The following is a 19,579-nucleotide window of genomic DNA, read 5'->3' on the forward strand; positions in this document are numbered from 1 at the left end:
AGTCCTCTTTTTCTCACAGCACCCACTGTCTGTAATGAGTTTAGGATTATGACCTTATCACAAGATGTTTATTAAGGCAAAGGTCCAGTGAGTTTCCTCTATCTCAAGTCTTCCAGGGGTGGCTGACTGGGCTTCTTTTCCTTCCCACAGACTACTCAGCTGCCTTCAAAAGACTCTGGAGAAGTAGCAAGTGGCCATATTGGAATGTGAGGAGTCATATCTGAGAGCTGGAGTCTTACCCTTCCACATCCCAAGAGACCTGAGTATATTACCGTGAAGCAGCAATGACTTTTGCTTGATCATATAAAGTGGTGTTTAAGAAAAAATGGAGTTAAGAGAAATGGTTGAGAAGCCACACTTCCATCTCCCCCTCCACAAAAAGAATTCTAAAATATTTCATGCTTAACATAGCTGTATGGGTTAGTTACAAAATGACTTACCTAAAGAGAGTTTGTACATTTACAATAGTCTTGGCATCTGCCATATAGTCTTCCTCAGCACTCATAGTACTTTCCTTGTCCACAACCACCATGTTGGCAGCGAAGGTCACCCCACATCTTAGCAAATCATCTAGGCTGTTGTAAAGAGGAACAGAATTAAAAACCAATATAAATACATGGCAGGATATGTATTAGTTAGAAAAACTCAACTGTAACATATCCTGGGAGCTCATCAATCTTATATTTGATTCCTACCACTTGGTGGTGGTCTCTGAATGCACTTTAACTATCAGCTTCATGTAAGTGTTTTGGTAGAACAGAGACAATGTGAATAATAATTTTAATGTTCTTTGAAGTAAAATAGAATCCTGCTGGTAGATTGCCGAGGATCGCTTGTCCTTCTCCATTCACTAAAAGAACGTTGGTAAAATTACACTACACTGTGCATGTGTATATGTATCAATTCCCCTTCTCCAACAAGGTCTTCCACAACTCATTACATTGTCATTACCTGTTTCATATAAGTGTCTTACCTCCTACACAAAAGGACCTTTTCATATATCAAGGGCCTTCACACAGAGGCAGTCGGATATGCTGATTTTCTAGCTTCTCACCTCATAGTCCCTCACTGGCTCCCTATTCTCTCTCGTACTGAAGGATCACTTTTGCATAAGAGTAACTTTCCAGAAGTCTCTTGAGCTACTGTTCCTTTAAGGGTAGGGGAGAGAGGAAGTGAGACGCACAGAAGGCCAAGGTTTTAGAATAAGAAGCTGAGATATTATGAGCCTTCTGTACACTACTGGAGAAGCAGGAGCAGCAGCAATGATAGAGCCTTGCAAAGATGTAGAGCCCAGGAAAGATGACTTACTGGTGGGGAGGCTGCCAAACATTAATTTATTGATGGTGGGGTGCATAAACTGATTTGAGGGGTGCTATCCAGTATTCATTTAGTAGAACAACAGAGGACAGTGAGCGGGGATGGTTGGCCTGGCAAGTAGGGGATAATCCACCTAAGGGGGGACCCCACAAGTGGTAGACTGAGGCCTTCAGTCCAAAGCCATGAAGGGTATTAGATTAGGCTAATACTACAGGGCCTATTTTAAATGTTTTTGCTCCTTTTTGAAGCTCATTAGCTGTAGGCTATAGCCCAAAGATTGAGTTGAGGAGACAGCCTAGAGGATATGTGAGGCTATCTTTCTTTCATATGTTGCAGTGAGGGCAGCAGTCTAAATCTGTTCAAAATATTTCCTTAAACTAGGGAGGATATGGCTTGGGATACCAGTGTATTTCAGCCTGACAAGTATGCTTAGTTTGGGGCCAATAGGCATTGGGTCAATTCTGGGAGCCTTGAACTTAACCAGTATTCAGCCTTGAGCGGATTAAATAAATACTTACAAAGAACTATATTTAAAAAATAACTAAGAGAGTTATAAATAAAAATCAGCCATATCATCTTAAATGTTTCTGAATTAATTAGAGTTGGTCAAAAAACATTCTGTGGTGTGTTTTGTTTGTTCCTCCAAATCCCATAGGCAAGACAATAGGTGGACAACCCACCTCAGTGACTGGATCCCCAGAGACCAAAAGCGACCACTGGGCAGACCAAAAATGCACTGGGCCGATCCCATGACAAAACTCTTTGGCCAGAAATGGAAAGAATGTGCTCGCAATATAATAGACTGGTGTGGTGTCGACTTGTGTTCATGGAGGGATGGACTAGGACAAGCTGGACAAAGGTGAATCCCATACTACAAAAAACTTAACTTTTATGGTCAAAATTCAAATACTGAAATATTTTGGCTGAAAACCAACAGGAATTGTAGCTTGGTTGCCTGCTCCATTCTCTTCTATGGGCTAGGCTCGCTGGTCAGACTAAATCTCCCATGATACCTTATTATCTTTCTTCTTGGAGAGAGAGAAAAGATGGCAAATCAGGGGAAGTCTCTGGCCATGGAGCATCATGGGAGATGTAGTCTAGCCATGAAGCCCAGCCCACAGAAGAAAATATTCCAATTTGGGGGTTTGATTAAACTGAATTTTTTAAGAGAAAGCAGACACTTTGTGGAAAAACTAAACAGTTTTGATGGAAAATGTTGACCAGTGATGATATTAAGTAATAAAGAGCTGATTCCTTTTTTTCATCATAGTCTTATTCATGTTCTTACTACCCATGTGACAATACAACTTCCATTTGTGTTTGATGACTGCTTAATACATTTTCTGCAAAACTAGTTAAAATGTAAACATAACTAGCAACCATTACATAGATTTGATCTTCTGTCTAAAACTAGACTGTGTCTGCTCTTTCACCCCATGAATCCCATCCAGTTTCCAGTGAAGCAAATAGTCTTTCAGTTGTCTTTAATAGCAGTTGCATTAAGACCTAAATGCATAAAAATCTACAACTGGGGGTGATTTTGTTTTCCAGTTAAACAGTTTTTATCAGAAAATTCTAATTTGATGAAACCAAAATCATTTGTATGAAAAGCTCAGTTTTGACAAATTTCCCACTTCAATTTTTTTGAAAATGTTTCAAAATTGTTGGAATGCCATGTTTAACACTTTTTGAAATGGAACATCAATTATTTTTGTTTGAAACAACCTACACTGCAAAATAAAATCTTTTTAATATTCCACTATAACTTAATGTCAAAATTGAAACAACTTGAAATTGAAACAAAATGTTTTGATTGATGTGACCGAATTATTTTTTTCAGATTTTCAGTTCACAAAAAATTGAGGCCTTGACTTTTCATCCTAAAAGGGATTGGAATTTTTTTTTGAATTTCAAACCTCTCGTTGGACAAGAAAACCATTTCCTACCCAGTCCTATGAAATTTCCAGTCTTGATTTTCACATGTAGTACATAGCTCCATGTTCTATATTAATTGGTTTTGGAGTGATGTATAGTTGTTGATGAAATGTAATGCCATTCTCTATTTAGTATTTATTGGTATGCATTTAACCTGCTCATATATCAAACTCTAATCTTTCTCTTAGCAAACGACATTTCATTCTGCATTCTACCATTGTGCTGACCTTTGAAAATATAGCCCTTGTGACTACCAATAAAAAACTGCACATAACAAAAAAGTTTTAGACTCTGACAAGATCTCAATTATTCTACTTTCCAAAGCTGAATAAGTTTAGAATCTTTTAATTAACTTCCTACTATTACATTAAAATAATGTCTAAGCCCTTTTTAAAAATGACAGCAATGGCTATTTGGAATATCTGACTTTCTTCCTAATTATTAAAAACAAAAAATTAGGAATATTCCCTTATCGAAGATATGTATTATCCTAATTATGCCTTTCTTAATCTCGAATGGTTTTCCTACACAATCCTTATCCATAGCCTATATGGCTGTACATATTACACATCACTTACATATGGAAAATTGACAGGTTTCAGAGTAGCAGCCGTGTTAGTCTGTATTCGCAAAAAGAAAAGGAGGACTTGTGGCACCTTAGAGACTAACAAATTTATTTGAGCATAAGCTTTCGTGAGCTACAGCTCACTTCATCGGATGCAAGCTGTAGCTCATGAAAGCTTATGCTCAAATAAATTTGTTAGTCCCTAAGGTACCACAAGTACTCCTTTTCTTTATATGGAAAATTGTAGAACAAACTTCTGCTAATTGAGGCCCTATTTTGATGAAGCTCAACCAGGCTGTGAATTTTATTTTGACCATTTCTCTGGATGTGTCTCATGGAAAACCACAGAGTAGTGAATATGAAATTAAAATTAACAGGGAAGATCCTCAGATGGTACAAAATGATCATAGCTCCATTATTGTGATGACAGTTTACCCCAACTGGGTATATGTCCCAATATTTCTCTACCTCTTCAGTCATAACTCTAATACAACTGATCTTTTAGGTGCCTATGCTCATTCACATTTGTTTGTATGGGTACCATTCTTTTTGTCAAATAGCAGAATCTTGCTGTAGGGTGTAGATCATAGAATATAAGGGTTGGAAGGGACCTCAGGAGGTCATCTAGTCCAACCCCCTGCTCAAAGCAGGACCAATCCCCAAAAATGCAGAGAAAATGTTAGTTTAAAGGAAATTCTGCTTTAACATTACTGCTTAAACCACTTTCTTCCACTGAGTGTGCACATTTAAATCATGTATTGAGATGAAAAATCCATTTCAAAGGTTTTGGTACAAGTCTAATGTCTTGTCTACACTACGCCACTGTTTGGACTATGGGGTGTGAATAGCAGTGTGTACCAAAGTGCTGCATTGTAATTCCCCAGTTGGTTGCTGTGGGTGTGAACTGAAAGGTTCCTTGTTAGCATTAGTATAGTCCTGGTTGAAGAGGACAGTGTAGTTTCAGTCCAGCAAAGCACTAAGCACATGTTTAAATTCAGTGAGACTTCGCACACGCTTAAATCTTTGCAGGATTTGTGTCTAAGGCTATGCTGGATTGGGGGTCAAGCAGATATCAAAATCAAGCCTTAAATGAGCATTTGTTATGATTTTCCTTTGACCTTTGTGTATTTTTTACATACATGCAGTTTTTTAAAACAGTTTTGAAGATATTTATGCAGGTGAGACCTCTCTAATTTATAAACCATGTACTCTTTAATAGGCCACTTAAATGTCCCATTTAAATTATGATTTCCTGTGGAAAGCTGTAGTGTTCTATGTGTTAACATTTTATAAAATGTATAAATATCAAGGAATAAAGAAGAAGGGTTGGGATAAGGTATTGGGGTATCCACATTTTGTGAACTGTTCTTGGAGTATTGATTTTTTGCTTAACATTTAGTTGGATTTGATTTATGTAAAGTTAATATGATCTTGTACAGTATGTAAAAAAAGAAGTATAATGTACATGCACAACACCAGCAATGACCGCACCACACCTTTAAGTAAGGGAAGCATTGGCCAGGCTTGCTGCTGGAAGGTAGCAGTGCTTTATGTGGGGGGAAGGTCAGAAAGTGCTACAAAAAGGTAGAAAAAGCTTTGTGGTGCTGACTCACCCCCAGGGAATGTAAGGGGCGGAAGGCTTTAACGGTGCAAGGCCTGGCATTGGAAGCCCTTTCTCCATGCAGTAGGCAAGGCTGTACCCACCCTTCCTCTCCTGGAGGTGTGAATATCAGGTTTGGTTAGGACCTGCTGTGGGCATCGCGCTAGTCTCTCCTTTTTTAGGGGGGCTGGGTAGGAATTTTTCCCTTACCACCATATTGGCTTCAGTGGAGTGAGGGTCGGGTTTTTCGCCTTCTCCACAGCCGGTGTCAGGGAAGACCTATTATGATGAGCACAAAAGGTGGTAGGCTATATGTCGCAACTTATTGTGTAAGAGTGGGGTGGATGTCCAGTGTAGGTACTCCATAGGGAAGGCATCCAGTGACCATATAAATGGCCAGGTAAAGGACTTAAAAGGAGGTGCTGGTTAAAGGAACAGAAAGGGGGCAGTTGGGGCTCCTATGATTGGTACGGAAGGAAGCCAACTCCCCTTTCTTACAGCCTACCTTAACACTCTTATGAGAGGGGGTGGACAGTTGACTAGGGGACCTGGATGGAAAATGAAGGGGGGCTGGTGGAAGCCCCAGGTAGTTATTTGAAAAAAAAATGGAGTAGCCTGTACTGTACACTTTATCTGCCAGGTAGTCCCAGACCTCTAATATAAAGTCGTGGCCTGATTAAATTCATATGAAGTGTCTCCTGTCCTCCTTTTAGTATAGCCAGACAAAATATATGGTGATATATTGTAGTACAACTAGACAGGACCGCTATGGTCATTAAACACATCAAGGAAATGGCCAACACTTGCACTTAGCCACAAACAGATCAAAGCAAATAATTGACTACTGAACTGCAAACTGTACAGTAAATAGTGGGGGCATTTTTGGAACAGTCAGCAGTGCATGAAAAATGAAGTTAGCATATATTACATTGTGAGTATGAACTAGATTTTATTGATTTTCACTTCAATATGTAACTTATTTGTTTCTAAATGCTTATGTGCAAACCAATCATTTAAAACACTGGACATAATTTATAAACTGACAAGTCAGTTGACAGATTATAGAACATAAATGTATGTCAGTGTTACTTTACACTTCACCTGCAGAGAAATTTGCACTGTCATATAAATGAAACATCTCTACACTACAATTAGTGTAAACTGCAGAATACATCATATTACTACTAGTTTAAATATCTGCAAACTTTTTTTGTATTCAATAAATTCCAAAACTGATGTGAACCTCTCAACAAGGAAGATAATGTGACATTTCTTGCAGGGTGATATAAAGTATTCCTTTCCGAAGTAGTCCCAACAAATAGTAGTAAAGTTTAACTTTTTTTGTGGTTCATAAAACAGTTTGGAAACTCCATGTTTTTAATTACCTGGCTTAATTGTAGCTAAATCAACTATTCAGTTTCTGTGATTATTTTTTATAATTTCTGAATGATTACAAATCAAAGGTGACAAATAAGATGCTACTAAATATAATTACGTGCCCAAGACCTTTCTTTGTTGTTTTTGAAGGCTGGAATGCAATGCATTTTAAGGCTATGTCTACACAGCCACCAGCAGTAAGCCTCCCAGCCTAGGTGGACAGGTTTGGGTTAGCAGGGCTCACACTGGGGCTCTAAAAATAGCTTTGTAGCCATCACTGTGAAGCTGCAGCTCAGGCTAGAACTTAGGCTTTTCTTCTGATGTGAGCTGGGAGGATCTCTACTGTAGGATGTGTAGACGTATTCCTAAAAATGATAACTTCTATCAATGTATTATGAATGGCAGTTTGTGTTGTCTGTCACTAAGGTACATTTCTAAGTATATACGTCTCCATTTACAATAGGCTTGATCCTGAGACATGCTGAACAGCTAGAACTGCTTTTGAAATTGATAGGTGAAATTGTGCCAATGTAGTCTATTGCAAACCCCCCCCCCCCCGACTTCCATAGTACCAGTATTTCACAGAATAAGTATTGTAGATGCCCAGATGTCTCAGGATTGGGCCCTCTATTAGAGCTAATTTTTTGCTTTAGTGATGACTGTTTAGAAACAGGAATATACTGAAAATCTAATGAAAGAGTCTCTTCTAGTCTGAGTTCTAGCCTGACTCTTCAATCAGTGATGCCATTAAATCTAGATACTATTTATAAATATGTAATAGTAAAGGGCTAGGTAGAAGTAGTAGGTGATATTTTCAAAGCAGTCCAGTGGTTTTAGACGTAAGTTACTATTAGTGTGGTCTAAATCTCATAAGAAAGGTTAATGATCCCAGCCAATAAGTAGGAGCCAAAATATGGTGCTTTCATGTAGGGTTAGACTAGAACTCAGTGGGAGCTGTTAGGTGCTCAGCATTTTTGACAATTTGGTAATTTTATTTGTGCCTTAATGGGGATTGGGGGGAGTAACTTTAGGCTCATTCCTGTTTTTAAAAAGCCTAGCCGTAGGGCCCATTTCACCTAGAGAGTCAACGCCAAAGAAAGCATTTAAAAAGACTGCCAATCTGCCAATGTACTATATAAAGCAAAACCAGATAGCGACTCATTTTTGAGTGATTGAGATCCTTTGGCAGAAATCTGAAATTCCAAATTACAGCACCTTGACACAAACCATGCATGCAGGGATATTTTTCAAGTACTATCACCACACTTAAACATGCAGTTACAAAGCACAGCACATGACAAACCACTAAACACTACAATGTTTAAAGTTCTGAGGATTATTTTACCTACTTGTCAATAGAGCCCACCATGTAGTAAACCATTGGGAACCAACAGATTGCATCCAGAAAATGCATATCTGGCCTAAGCAGCAGATGGGTTACAATGAAACACAACATCACAACAGTTGCATCTCCTCTGAAGAAACTGAATAAACTATGTTAGTTTGTTTGGAAGAGAGAGGAGGGGAAAACTAGGAATTGTTAAATAAATATTTTAGTAACATAGGAAACTATATTTCTGGACATCAACATTCAATGCTGTTTGCTTTGATCATGATGAAGCATGATCAAGTTTAAATGTGCTTTACATAAAAGTTGTTAGTCTTCTAAATCGGAAACTTTATGGCACAATCATACAGCAAATGCTTTATTTAAAAAAAAAGTATTGATGACTAAAGAGGCCTTACTAAATTATATTCCAATTCATGACCTTAAACATCTTTTTAATGAAAATGCTTAATGATAGGAACCAGATCCTCACCTGGTTTCAGCTATGATAGTTCCATTAAATCAATTTTACACTAGCTATGGATCTTGCCTTATCATTTCTCCCTAAAAGTTATGCATTTTTCCCAACTGTCTGCATTTTTTCCCCCTTTCACCTCTTCTAAAACAATAGTTGGTTACTTTTAATATTTTAATTGTTGCTTGACATACTAGGGTGGAAATAAAGTCAAAGGCTAATTTTAATCTCAAATTTCCTTTTAAGAAAGGAAAGGTAAAATAGTTTTCTACTGTACTCTTTCTGTATTGTACTATAAGGCTTACACCTTTTTCTTCTTTCTTAGGTACTGAAAGTACAGTGATAGCAGATGAAATTTTAATCAGCATGAAATAAGGACATGTCTAATCATGCACACTACTGCAAATTGCCTCTGTTAACAAACTGCAAAAAAGATTAAGAGAAACTATTAAATCATAGCAAGGGGTACTAATGCTAATTTACAGTGGGTGAAATCCTAACTCATTTTAAGTCAATGGCAAAACTTCCATTGACTTCAGTGGGGCCAGGATTTCACCCTATTGCCTTAGGATGTGAAAAATGTGGTGGACTGATTGCAGTGTCCTTATGGTTACAATATTTCAGCTGAATGTTTTACAGAGAATCTGCTTCAGCTACCTAGGCCACACCTTGCTAAGAGCTTAAGCAGAAACCACAGCTTTCATTTAATGTTGAGATGGCATAATTTTATGCTAACCAAAATGGCATTTTTCAATCTTCAGCAAAAAGAAACTAAAATAATAAAAGTAACATATCAGAGCATGTGTAAAAAAAACAAAACCATGAACCTGAAACCAGAGTATAGTAAAACACTAGAGGGCACTGTACACTTTCATGTGTGTTCTTAAAGGCCAGTCTTATTTGAAACTTGCTAACCACAATTTTAAAAGAATAGTTTTTATAGATCTCTTCTGGTGTGGGGGTGTTTATGCTGTTCATTACTGGAATAAAGAGAACTATGATATACTAACACCATTATGTACTGTCCTACAAGAAATCTATATTGAGGGAAGTGGAACCCACTCTGACTAATTTCAGATTCTGTAAAGTGAAACTATTTATACTAGAGATCGGATAATGGCACATACACCCAGAGGAGAGTAGGGCCTGGAATCTGAACCAGGATTCAATTTATGCAGCTGGCTCTTTTTATCATGCAGCCTAAAGGTTCCAAGTTTGTACATGAATTGTTTACCTTGGACTTATTGAAACACTATAACACGGTCCAAAGGGGCTGCATCATGCTCACCGTGTTAGGGAATTATTCTCTTCTATAGTACTAATGGGAATCAAGTGGGAAGTGTGCCCTGTTTCTGTAGCTGAATGGAATAATTGGAACAGATCATATATGCTCAGAAAACACTGCAAGAGGAGCAAGTTGGGAAGGATGATGCATACATGAAGCTGCTCATTGAGAATGGAAAGTATATGGCTCTGTAAAGTACATAACTATAAATTTTCAAACCCCCTAAAATGAGCTGTGCTTGAACAGAAAGTGCTGATTAAAGAAAAGGCAAATAGAACACCAACACCCCCCACCCCTGCACACACACACCCATTAAAGGTCAGGAATTTTAAAGAAAACTAAGTGAGCTAGATGAAATAAAGTGCAGTTTATGTGCAGGACTACGCTGAATTTTAAAAAGTGTGTATGTTATGAATTATGAACAGATATAGCAGTCCAGTCTCTCCTCACAGCTGCCAGCTGATTTCCAGTTTTATACTAGATGTGGGAAAACTGGCTCAGCCCAAATATTAACCAATCTGGACTGGACCCAATCTGTTCATGAGGTTTGAAATGAGTTTAGTTAAACTTTATCTCACTCTACTTTTTCTTCTGCCCTTTCACTCCTATTCCTTGCATTTTGCTGGTGGCATCTCAGCCTCCTGCTGTTCCTTTCTGAGGCTTCTCTTGCATTAGTGCCCCAAAATACATGTACAAATGGGAGGCCCCTTGAAGGTTTTCAGTACGCTGTGAGCTCTGTCTAAATACTACTGTGGAACCCCCAGCATGTGCCGTATGGGCTGAAAAAGCCCAGAACCATGGCCTGCTACTTCTGGGAGAAGAGGAAATGCTTCTTGTGGGAAAGAAGAGCTTTTTTTTAGCCAACTTATGAAGACTCTTTCTTGTAAGGAAGGAAAAGAACTCCCAGCTACACCTTCTTGTCCCATGTAGCTGGGTGACAGACATGGAGATTCTCTAATTAAACATCTTGCCTTGGGAGGGATCCAGAGCCCATCCTAATAGATTTCCATGAGTGGCAGTGGTGGCTACAAGCCTCTTTTGGAAAGTATTCCTGCCAGAAGAAAAGACACCTTCTCCTGAACAGAAGCTTGGGGCAGAGACAACTGATGGGGGATCATAGAATGGGGAAACTTCCAAAAGATTAAAAATAAATACCTGGTATTTCAAGTGCTTATTGGAACTGAGTTTCTGGGTGTTTTGGAGTTTTACCACCTGTATACCACTTTATATTTTGTACAGTACACTATATGACTGTGGAATGAAGCCATAGAAAGGAAGTTTGGTTCTTAGTGCACACAATCTGTTTTATGATCCCTTGTTTCCCCTTTTCCTGAAACCTAAATACCACATGTTACGTGTTCCACTGGCCCTTTTGGACCACACTATCTTGATCTGACCTTTTCAGTCTGGAAAATCCTTCCAGATATCAGGTGATTTCTATCAGTCATTGCAGCAGTAGAAGATGAATCATTACTGTGCGAGACAGCAGAAAGGAATGTCAACAGCTGTGGCACAAAAGCAGTGAGTGCACTACTTTGTGATAAGGTAAAGAGATTGTGAAATATCAGTCAGAGCACTGTCAGTCATTACACTGTGAGAGAGCAGATTGCTTAAGACTTGAAAAAAAGTTACTAGGTTTTGACCTTTATTTCCAACCTAGTATACCAAGCAACAATTACAATGTTAAAAGTAGCCAGGTATTATTTTGGAAGGAAAAGCAGAGTGCAGACGCTTAAATTATGTTATGAAACTAAAAATATGCACTCTGTTATCTGACCTCTTCCTCCCCCCCACCCCCCCACATGAGTTAATTTGCACACTCAGAAACTGAAGCACATAAACAATGCAGATAGACCCTTTTTAATGTGACAAGTCAGTGTGCCTGCATGACACACACCATTTTCAGCCATCACTATAAAGGGACAGATTTTGCCTTGCCCTGCCGTGGCATGGAAGTGCATCGGCTGAGGTGGAGGACAGTACAAGGAACATTCTGCCCTTCTTGTGTAAGAGCCAAGAACAAATGTAATCTCTTCATGGGGGGAACACAAGAAGGAACTGTTTCCTTCTAGTGTCTCCAAAGGGCATTGGGGAGGAGATGAGGCTATGGAAGGAACAGTTGTTCCCTGTGGTACAATTCCTCCTACAGCTGTTCCTGAGGTGAGGAGGATCTACATCATCCTTAAATCAGGACTGTGACTTAATGGCACAACTAAGCCATAAGTTCATTAATGAATGTTTGTTCTTCTGTGGTTTTATATGGCAATCAGTGGACAGACATATTTCCCAAAGGGCACTTACAGTCTATAGTATTGATCATCTCTGAACTAAGCAGTAATAAAAAAATCTGCTTAGATAGTATAGGCTCTGTCTTCTGCATTTAACTGATAGACCAGTCGAATACTACTATAATTACTATTTACTGTGCAAACCATACAACAAACTTGTTCAGAGGCCTGAGTGGGCTTAGATCTGAGGCAGTATCTTGAAAGGACAAACTGGCTCCTAATGTGCAGGTCAGCAGTGTGAATAAAATAGTGCTCCCCTAGGTGCTAAGTGGGCTGGGAAAAGAGGATGCAGACAGGAAAGTGAGCAATTCAATCTACATCTGAAATGTAGAGAAGTTAAGATTACTTTCACATGTTAGATGCAATATTTAAATTGCAATTTATCTCCTAAAATTTTAGAATTGTAAAAGATTTTACAACTTATTTTATAATTAATAGTACTCCAGTTTCTCTGCTTTTCCTTATAAACCTGGCGTTACCATACTGAAAACTGTATTGTCCTTGGTCCTGATCCAACTCCCGCTGTAGTCATTAGAAAAGCTCCCATTGACTTCACTGAGAGTTATATTATGTCCTTACTGTAAAACACAAACAAGATATCATCCTTGTCTCCACTCTTGCTTTAAAGGTGTATGTGCCACAATGTTTTTGATTTAAATTGGTCACATGAAATGTGACCATCAACCACAGACAGTGCACATATTGGGATTTAAACACTTATTTGTATAGTAAATCATTTTCTTATAAATCCACTTACGGGTTATCCAGAAGTAATACTATAGGGTTGAGTTCTTTCTTTGGTCTGTAATAAGCTCTGAGTGGAACAATAAAGTTGTATAAGCCATTTCCAGCTGTCTCTGCTGCAACTATAATCAATTTATTTTTGAATCCATAGGCTTTGGCATCTTCATAGTAGTTATGTTGGCACCCCTAAAACCAGTATAGAAAACAAAAACTCAGTGGCTTTGGATAGGAGTTGATATTCAGGGATGATATTAGAGGTGTTTTTTCACTTCCCAAGCTAAAATGTGTCAGTTGAAATGATAAAGAACTTAGTCTTGTCTGAGCTTCACAAATACCTGTTAGCAACACTGCATTTCAGCATTGGTTGTAGCTGAACTGGTGCTGAATGCTGCTTATCGGCAAGTGTAGACAAGGACAAAATTGTGTTCAGTCACAACAAACAAACAAGCCTTGTTTAACACATACATATATCCATCAACACAAACTCTTTACCTTGTCCAGTCTTAAACAACAAAATGGCACTTTTTCATGCAGCAGATGGCAAAACGTGGGAGAACTTCCAATATAAGGAGAGTAAGGAGGATAACCTTTAGCATACCTAGAAGAGTAGAGAAACAGTTCTGAATACTGTCAACAATTTAACAACTGTAGACCAAACAGGTCTAAATTTTTATAACTACTATTTGTGGAATAGCAAACAGAGGCAAGTATTAATGTATATAATCATACATAACTAAATATGAAATTAATCAAAATAGATACAACTAGTGTTTGCCATATAAACAATCAAAACAAAACAACCCCTATTTCTAATAAAGATCAAAGGACCATAGCTTATGGCTTACAGGCATATATATAAAATCAGTAAAATTAATAAGTGGTGACATTGTAAGGGGATGATATGGGTTATTTGTTGTTTATTAGGGTGATAAGTTCCTCATCTAAACAACTTTAAGTGTCAGTCCACTTCCTGATGCCTTATGGCACCACCATGGATTTTCAGCATAGAAAGTAGATGGACGGTGTTCAAGATATTTCTGGCTGCTACATAACACTTAAAAGTTAAACTGATCCTAATGCTGATCAGCTGAAAAATCTAAAACAATTTGTACAATTTGTAATAGCAACCTATATTGCAGCAAAAATGATTGAATCCAAGAGTTTAATCCTTTTCTGAATCCTACTAGAGATTTATATGCATGAGACTATCAACAATTATATTTGCAGGAGAATAGATGAACTATAAATCCTTATACTTCAGGGTGTAAACAAACTGAAGTTTAGGAAGAAATTTCTCTTTTTGGCAGTACATTCCATGATTCTCCACTATAGATTTTCTTTCTTTTTTCTTTGAGGCATGTAGTAGTCATTTGAGCCCAGGTCCCTGGAAGGTCATGGGAGTTGTCATGCTCCAATCTTCCACCCAGCAGCTTATAGACAACAGCTGGTACAGATCCAAAAATCCAAATTAAGGAACAAGCCCCAACCCATGTTCTGACTGGAAGAGCTCCAAGGCTCCTGACTGGGATGCTGCCCCTATTTAAGTCAGAGGAGGAAACTGGAAGTTGTCCATACAACTGGACTTCACACTGCCATGGACTCCTGGTTTCATGATTACCTGTTCCTGCCTTCTGATTCTGACCTTTCAGTTTCCTGACTTGGTAACAGACTCTTGATCCCTGTCCTCTGTTTAATCTCTTGTTTCTGATCTCCTGGCTTTCCAGCTTGGCCTGATTCTTGGTAATTGGCTCCTGGATCTTCAGCCCAGGCCTAATGCTAACCCCTAGGCCAGGTCACCCTTACCCTGTCCCTGACACAGAGACAGACCGCAAACTGGATGAGAAAGACAACTGATTTAATCCAGTATGGCAATTTTTATATTCCCATAAGTAATCCTGTTCGGTCAAATTACTCACATGCATAAGTATTTGCAGGATTGAGCCCTCAGTTTATTTCACTAATGCATTTTTAATTTCAGTAACAAACTAATAAACACTTGAATAAAACATTGTGGGGTTTTTTTGCTTTACTATTGCTGCTTTTTTGTTGCCAATATTCTTGCATTCACACTTTTACCACACAAGCTATACTATGCTGGAGAGTCTTGTGCAGTGCCCCACAACTGCCCCCTTTAAAGGTTGGAATCTGATCTCTCTCAGATGTCAGTGAACCTTCCTCTATTAAAAAGTCATTTCATTCTTCAGACTGAAATATTCAGTTTTGTTTCCTAGTCAGCTGAGTCGTGCCTGAAGTACTCCAAAAACTATGTGCTATAGGGAGACATTGCCAGGTATGTGAATTTGTGTGTGGTTATGAAATAGCCTTAAAATTCCAAACACAACAAGGTCTTTGTTATTGAGTGTCACAGATGTCCAGCGTGAGTTGGAATGTTTTTCTCATTTCAAAATAGCCTTAAGAAGCTTCGACCAATTCATGATTGCACTTTTGAAGAGGAAATCACTTCGCCCTTGGGCCACGTATCTTATCACTACAGATGATGTGATAGGATCACGCAGAAATTGGATGCACTTTTGTTTCTTATTAAATGGAATATCACTAATCAAAAAAAGAGCTGCAATCCTGTCCCCATTGACTTCAATGGGAGCAGAACTGCACTCTACATCTACCCAGTATTAGCATCTATGTATAGTAATGTCCTGTTTACAGTAACTGTACTTACTCTAAACCTGTAGAAATGTCATCATCTGATGGAGTAGTTTCATCCTCTGACTGGTCACTTAGAAGATCACATGTTTGAAGTGATGAGGAATCTGCAACCTCCAAAACAGGTGCTATGCTAGATCTTCTGCCATCTTTACTTCCCTCTGAAGGAAGGGTTAGGGTAGGTCCACTGGAAGATCTACATCCTGTATCTTGTAAATCTATCGCCACGGTCCCTGAATCATCATCAGAAACAGCTCTCAATGTGCAAGTCAATTAAGCGTTTAAAAAAGGGTAAATTATGCTTATTATGGATGATCTAAAACAGAACCAAATATTCAAATACTGTCTGTTTTGTCTATGTATAAAAACTACATTAAAATATAATGTTTACGCTACATCCAGTATAGCCTTACAGCACTGAACAATATACAAGGCAGTTTCTCATTAATAAGGTAATACATTATTTTTTCCAAATACATATCAGTCTATGGCATTTAAAAACATGTTCCATGCAATCAGGTTGTGAGAATATGCACAAATAAATTGCAGGTTATATTGAATTTATGAATGTTGTTATATATCCATAATAAGGAATTTGACTTAATAAATCTGAATATTATAACCAGAGAAACATAAGATTTCCAATTGTGTAAATGAGATCAGAATTTGACACCTTGACTCTTAATGCCTTTATTCTTCCTGGTTCTGTTACATAATGTTTTTGGAAACAAAATAGAGTCTGATGAGTTGTTTCATGGACTAAAAGAATGTCTGGAGTTTTACCTCCTAACTTATGCCAATAAGAGGTACTGCTTCCTAGTACAAGAAATGGGAATAATCCTGATTGGACTGATTAGCGTCTAATATTAGGCCAATTTGTAGTGAATTAGCTTGTGATATTCATATGAATGTACAAACTATGGGAATTCATCTTTGACATATGGGATTTCATTGCACGAGATATTTTAGACTGTTGGTACATTTTAGCTAGATTGCCATCAAATGTTTGTCTTTGATTATGACTTATAGTGTATAGACAGCAAGAGATTGCAGCCTTTTGTGACTAAACACTTTCAGTATTTGCATACAGGCCTGAGTTTTGGACTCTGCCAAGCTACGCTCAGTGGAGAAGAAGGGAATCAATGACACAGGTGGTTTTGTGACGTTTTTAGGCTCCCATCCTAATCCTGGCACTGGATATCCTATCTTAGGCACTAGCTTTTGACCATCTGTCTGTCTGTGGCCCTAAAGGGTCACCCCAGGCACATCCCTTTTTCCGCTTGGACATGTCCTTTCAGCTTGCTGTGTGACATGGGAGCTGGTGCGGTTGCTTGATCACCTGGATGTTCTTCCATGCTGGGGGACCTCTTCACTGGCTTGTTAAATGGATATTACGGCTACTTTGCACCACCTGGGATCTGGTCTGAACTTTGTGGATTTTTTAAATAATCTTATGAGTTTCCTTGGCAAGTGGCTTGTTAGATAGTATTCTCATTTGCATAGATTTGTCTGTGATGTTGTATTTCTGTATACAGCAAGAGAATGCCATTTATGTTGATCTTGTTGGAACCCCTTTTATTTTTTTTTAATTAAATATATACATTTAAACCTAATGAAGGAACGTTTTCCATCACATCAGGCATTTTCTTTTAAAATCGCTTTACAGTTTTAGAGTAGTACATTTTTGAGCTTTCTTTTCTATAGTTTCAGAATATTTTATAAGGTTTACCTGTACTTACCCATACTGGCAATTACACTGTGCAAGGGTAACCTAGAAGGTCCATGATAGTATGACTTGGATTCATTATTTTTTCTATGCTGTTCTTGCTTTTTAAAAGCTGAATTTTCTTCTTTGGTGATGTTGATATAAAAACATATGTCTGTAGAGCTCATAATATATCGAGGGCCTGGATTCAGCAAAATGTTTTTGTTATCTTCCCTCCTAACACCAATCAAACAGACTCCAAACCTTAATTAAAGAAGGAAAATACATGGTTTATTGAATGTAACTCAACAAAACACAAATTGCAGATTACAATAATGGATCCTTAATTTAGTCTCACTTATATGCTGCAGAGTCAAAATGTGCACATTCTTGGAAAATAAATATTTGAAAATACAGTATTTAACAAAATTATTCCCAAAACTGTCCATCTGTGATCAAGCACAGTTCCTTGGGACTTATGAATCCCAAAGCACTTCAAAAACTTTTTATTCTATAGCAGTATACTTCCAATGTTGAGCCAGTTAATTTCTGATATAAGACATATAGTCCCTTCTGAGAATACAGTAGACTTATGGAACTCTGTTAATTCATCACACTAAGCTGTTCCATTATTCACCTGTCAATGGAATTGTTTTCAGATTTCCTCCTCCTCCCCCCATAATTTAGTCTTACTCTTTTTGATCAATAGTAGAAAATAAGGAATTAAAACGACAGCCTCTGTTCTCATTTTATAACGTTGAAAATGAATTCTTATATATACATATGATTGCAGGATAAATTAAATTTGTACATTCATCTTACAATATTTAAAAACTCTAATAATCTATTTATAAACTCTTTATCAATTGATTCATTTGATTAGAAACCACCTTTTTTACCAGAATGAAGGTAATATGCATAAAACTGACATTATTGCACGCATAATCAGCATAAGCTTGTACAAACTGATGTGTTCAAAATATGTCAGGACACATCTGAGGTTAAGGTGATCTGAAAATATAGCCTAGATTGTCGATAAATGAGGTAAGACTGATGAATCCGACCCTAATTTCTGAGGATGGGACTGTGGAATGTTTGACCATTAATAGATGTTGAGGGGGGGGGAGGAATGATTCCTGGATAAAGAAATGGAAAGGCTGAATGTTGATATCTGCAGTGTGCAGGAGACATAATGGAATTTGAATGATGGGAGCAAAACTCTGACTCATAGTGGTCAGATCTTTTGATTGCTGCACTACTGTGATGCATCTGACAAGCACATTGATGTTGCTCTGGTTTTGTCTTTGAAAGTGCAATCTGCCATACTGGCAGACTTGCTCTCCATATTTGATAGCCACTATTTTCAGTTTAAGGTAGAATGTGTGGTAATAGTGCATATGCTCCAGCTGATGCAAGGCCTGATGTGAAAAAGATGCTTTTTATGCCACATTAAATGACATTGTATGTAGTACATCACTCCAACTTCATATTGTCGTAGTAGGAGATATGAACATGAGAACTGGCCATGATAGAACTGAATTTGAACTGGTACTGGGACCTTACAGTTTATCAGAAGAGAGATCAGATAATGGTGTGTGTCTACTTGAATTTGCTTCCACACATGAACTATTTTCAATGTCTACCTGGTTTCAGCACAAGAATTGCCATAAATATACATTTTGGTATCCATGGGGCAACAATGCAACCATGGGTTTTCAAACCAGAATGAAATCCTTAACTAAACTCATTCAGGATGTATAAGAATTTACAAGTGCTGCTGTTGCTCCGGAATCTGACCATCAAACCCAAATAGCAATCAGGATGATCTATTAATAAAGTTTGAGAGATGCATATCTAATATATCACGGGTTCTCAAACTGGGGGTTGTGACCCATCAGGGGGTTGCAAGGTTATGATGTGGTGGGTTGTGAGCTGTCAGACTGGATGCACGGCCAGAGTTGAGTCAGTGAAAGGAGGAAATGGGCAATAGAGAAAAGTCTTGAGTGAGCAGTCAAGAGGGCCCGTCAAATGCTCATACTCAATGCTGGAATAGTACAGTGCAGTGTAATGATGAAGCCTCTGAAAGACATGACCAGAAATGTGTACCTGAGATTCTGAAGGCCCTCATTGGATATACATTCTTGCCTCTTCCATCAGTTAAGGACAAAATTGGGAAATACTGCCAGCATATTGATTCACAATTTAAGCATTGGAATGCACATTTTTGTGAATTAGTGAACAGATCACCACCAGCATGTAAACTATAACTTAATCCAAAAATAAATCCATCAGAAAAA

General features: G+C 38.0%; 1 protein-coding gene across 1 annotated transcript in view; it reads right to left on the reverse strand.

The window, feature by feature from the left end:
- Positions 1-19,579, reverse strand: part of KCNT2 (potassium sodium-activated channel subfamily T member 2) — a 277,251-nt gene that overhangs the window by 64,013 nt on the left and 193,659 nt on the right. Inside the window, exons 18-23 of the mRNA XM_074961164.1 lie at positions 17,317-17,546; positions 15,594-15,810; positions 13,406-13,511; positions 12,927-13,099; positions 8,144-8,215; positions 441-575 (exon numbers count right to left, since the gene is read on the reverse strand). Of these exons, the coding sequence (XP_074817265.1) occupies positions 441-575; positions 8,144-8,215; positions 12,927-13,099; positions 13,406-13,511; positions 15,594-15,810; positions 17,317-17,546 (933 nt within the window). The remainder of the gene's footprint in view (positions 1-440; positions 576-8,143; positions 8,216-12,926; positions 13,100-13,405; positions 13,512-15,593; positions 15,811-17,316; positions 17,547-19,579) is intronic.

The sequence above is a fragment of the Natator depressus genome, chromosome 8 (assembly GCF_965152275.1).
Source record: "Natator depressus isolate rNatDep1 chromosome 8, rNatDep2.hap1, whole genome shotgun sequence".
NCBI lineage: Eukaryota > Metazoa > Chordata > Testudines > Cheloniidae > Natator > Natator depressus.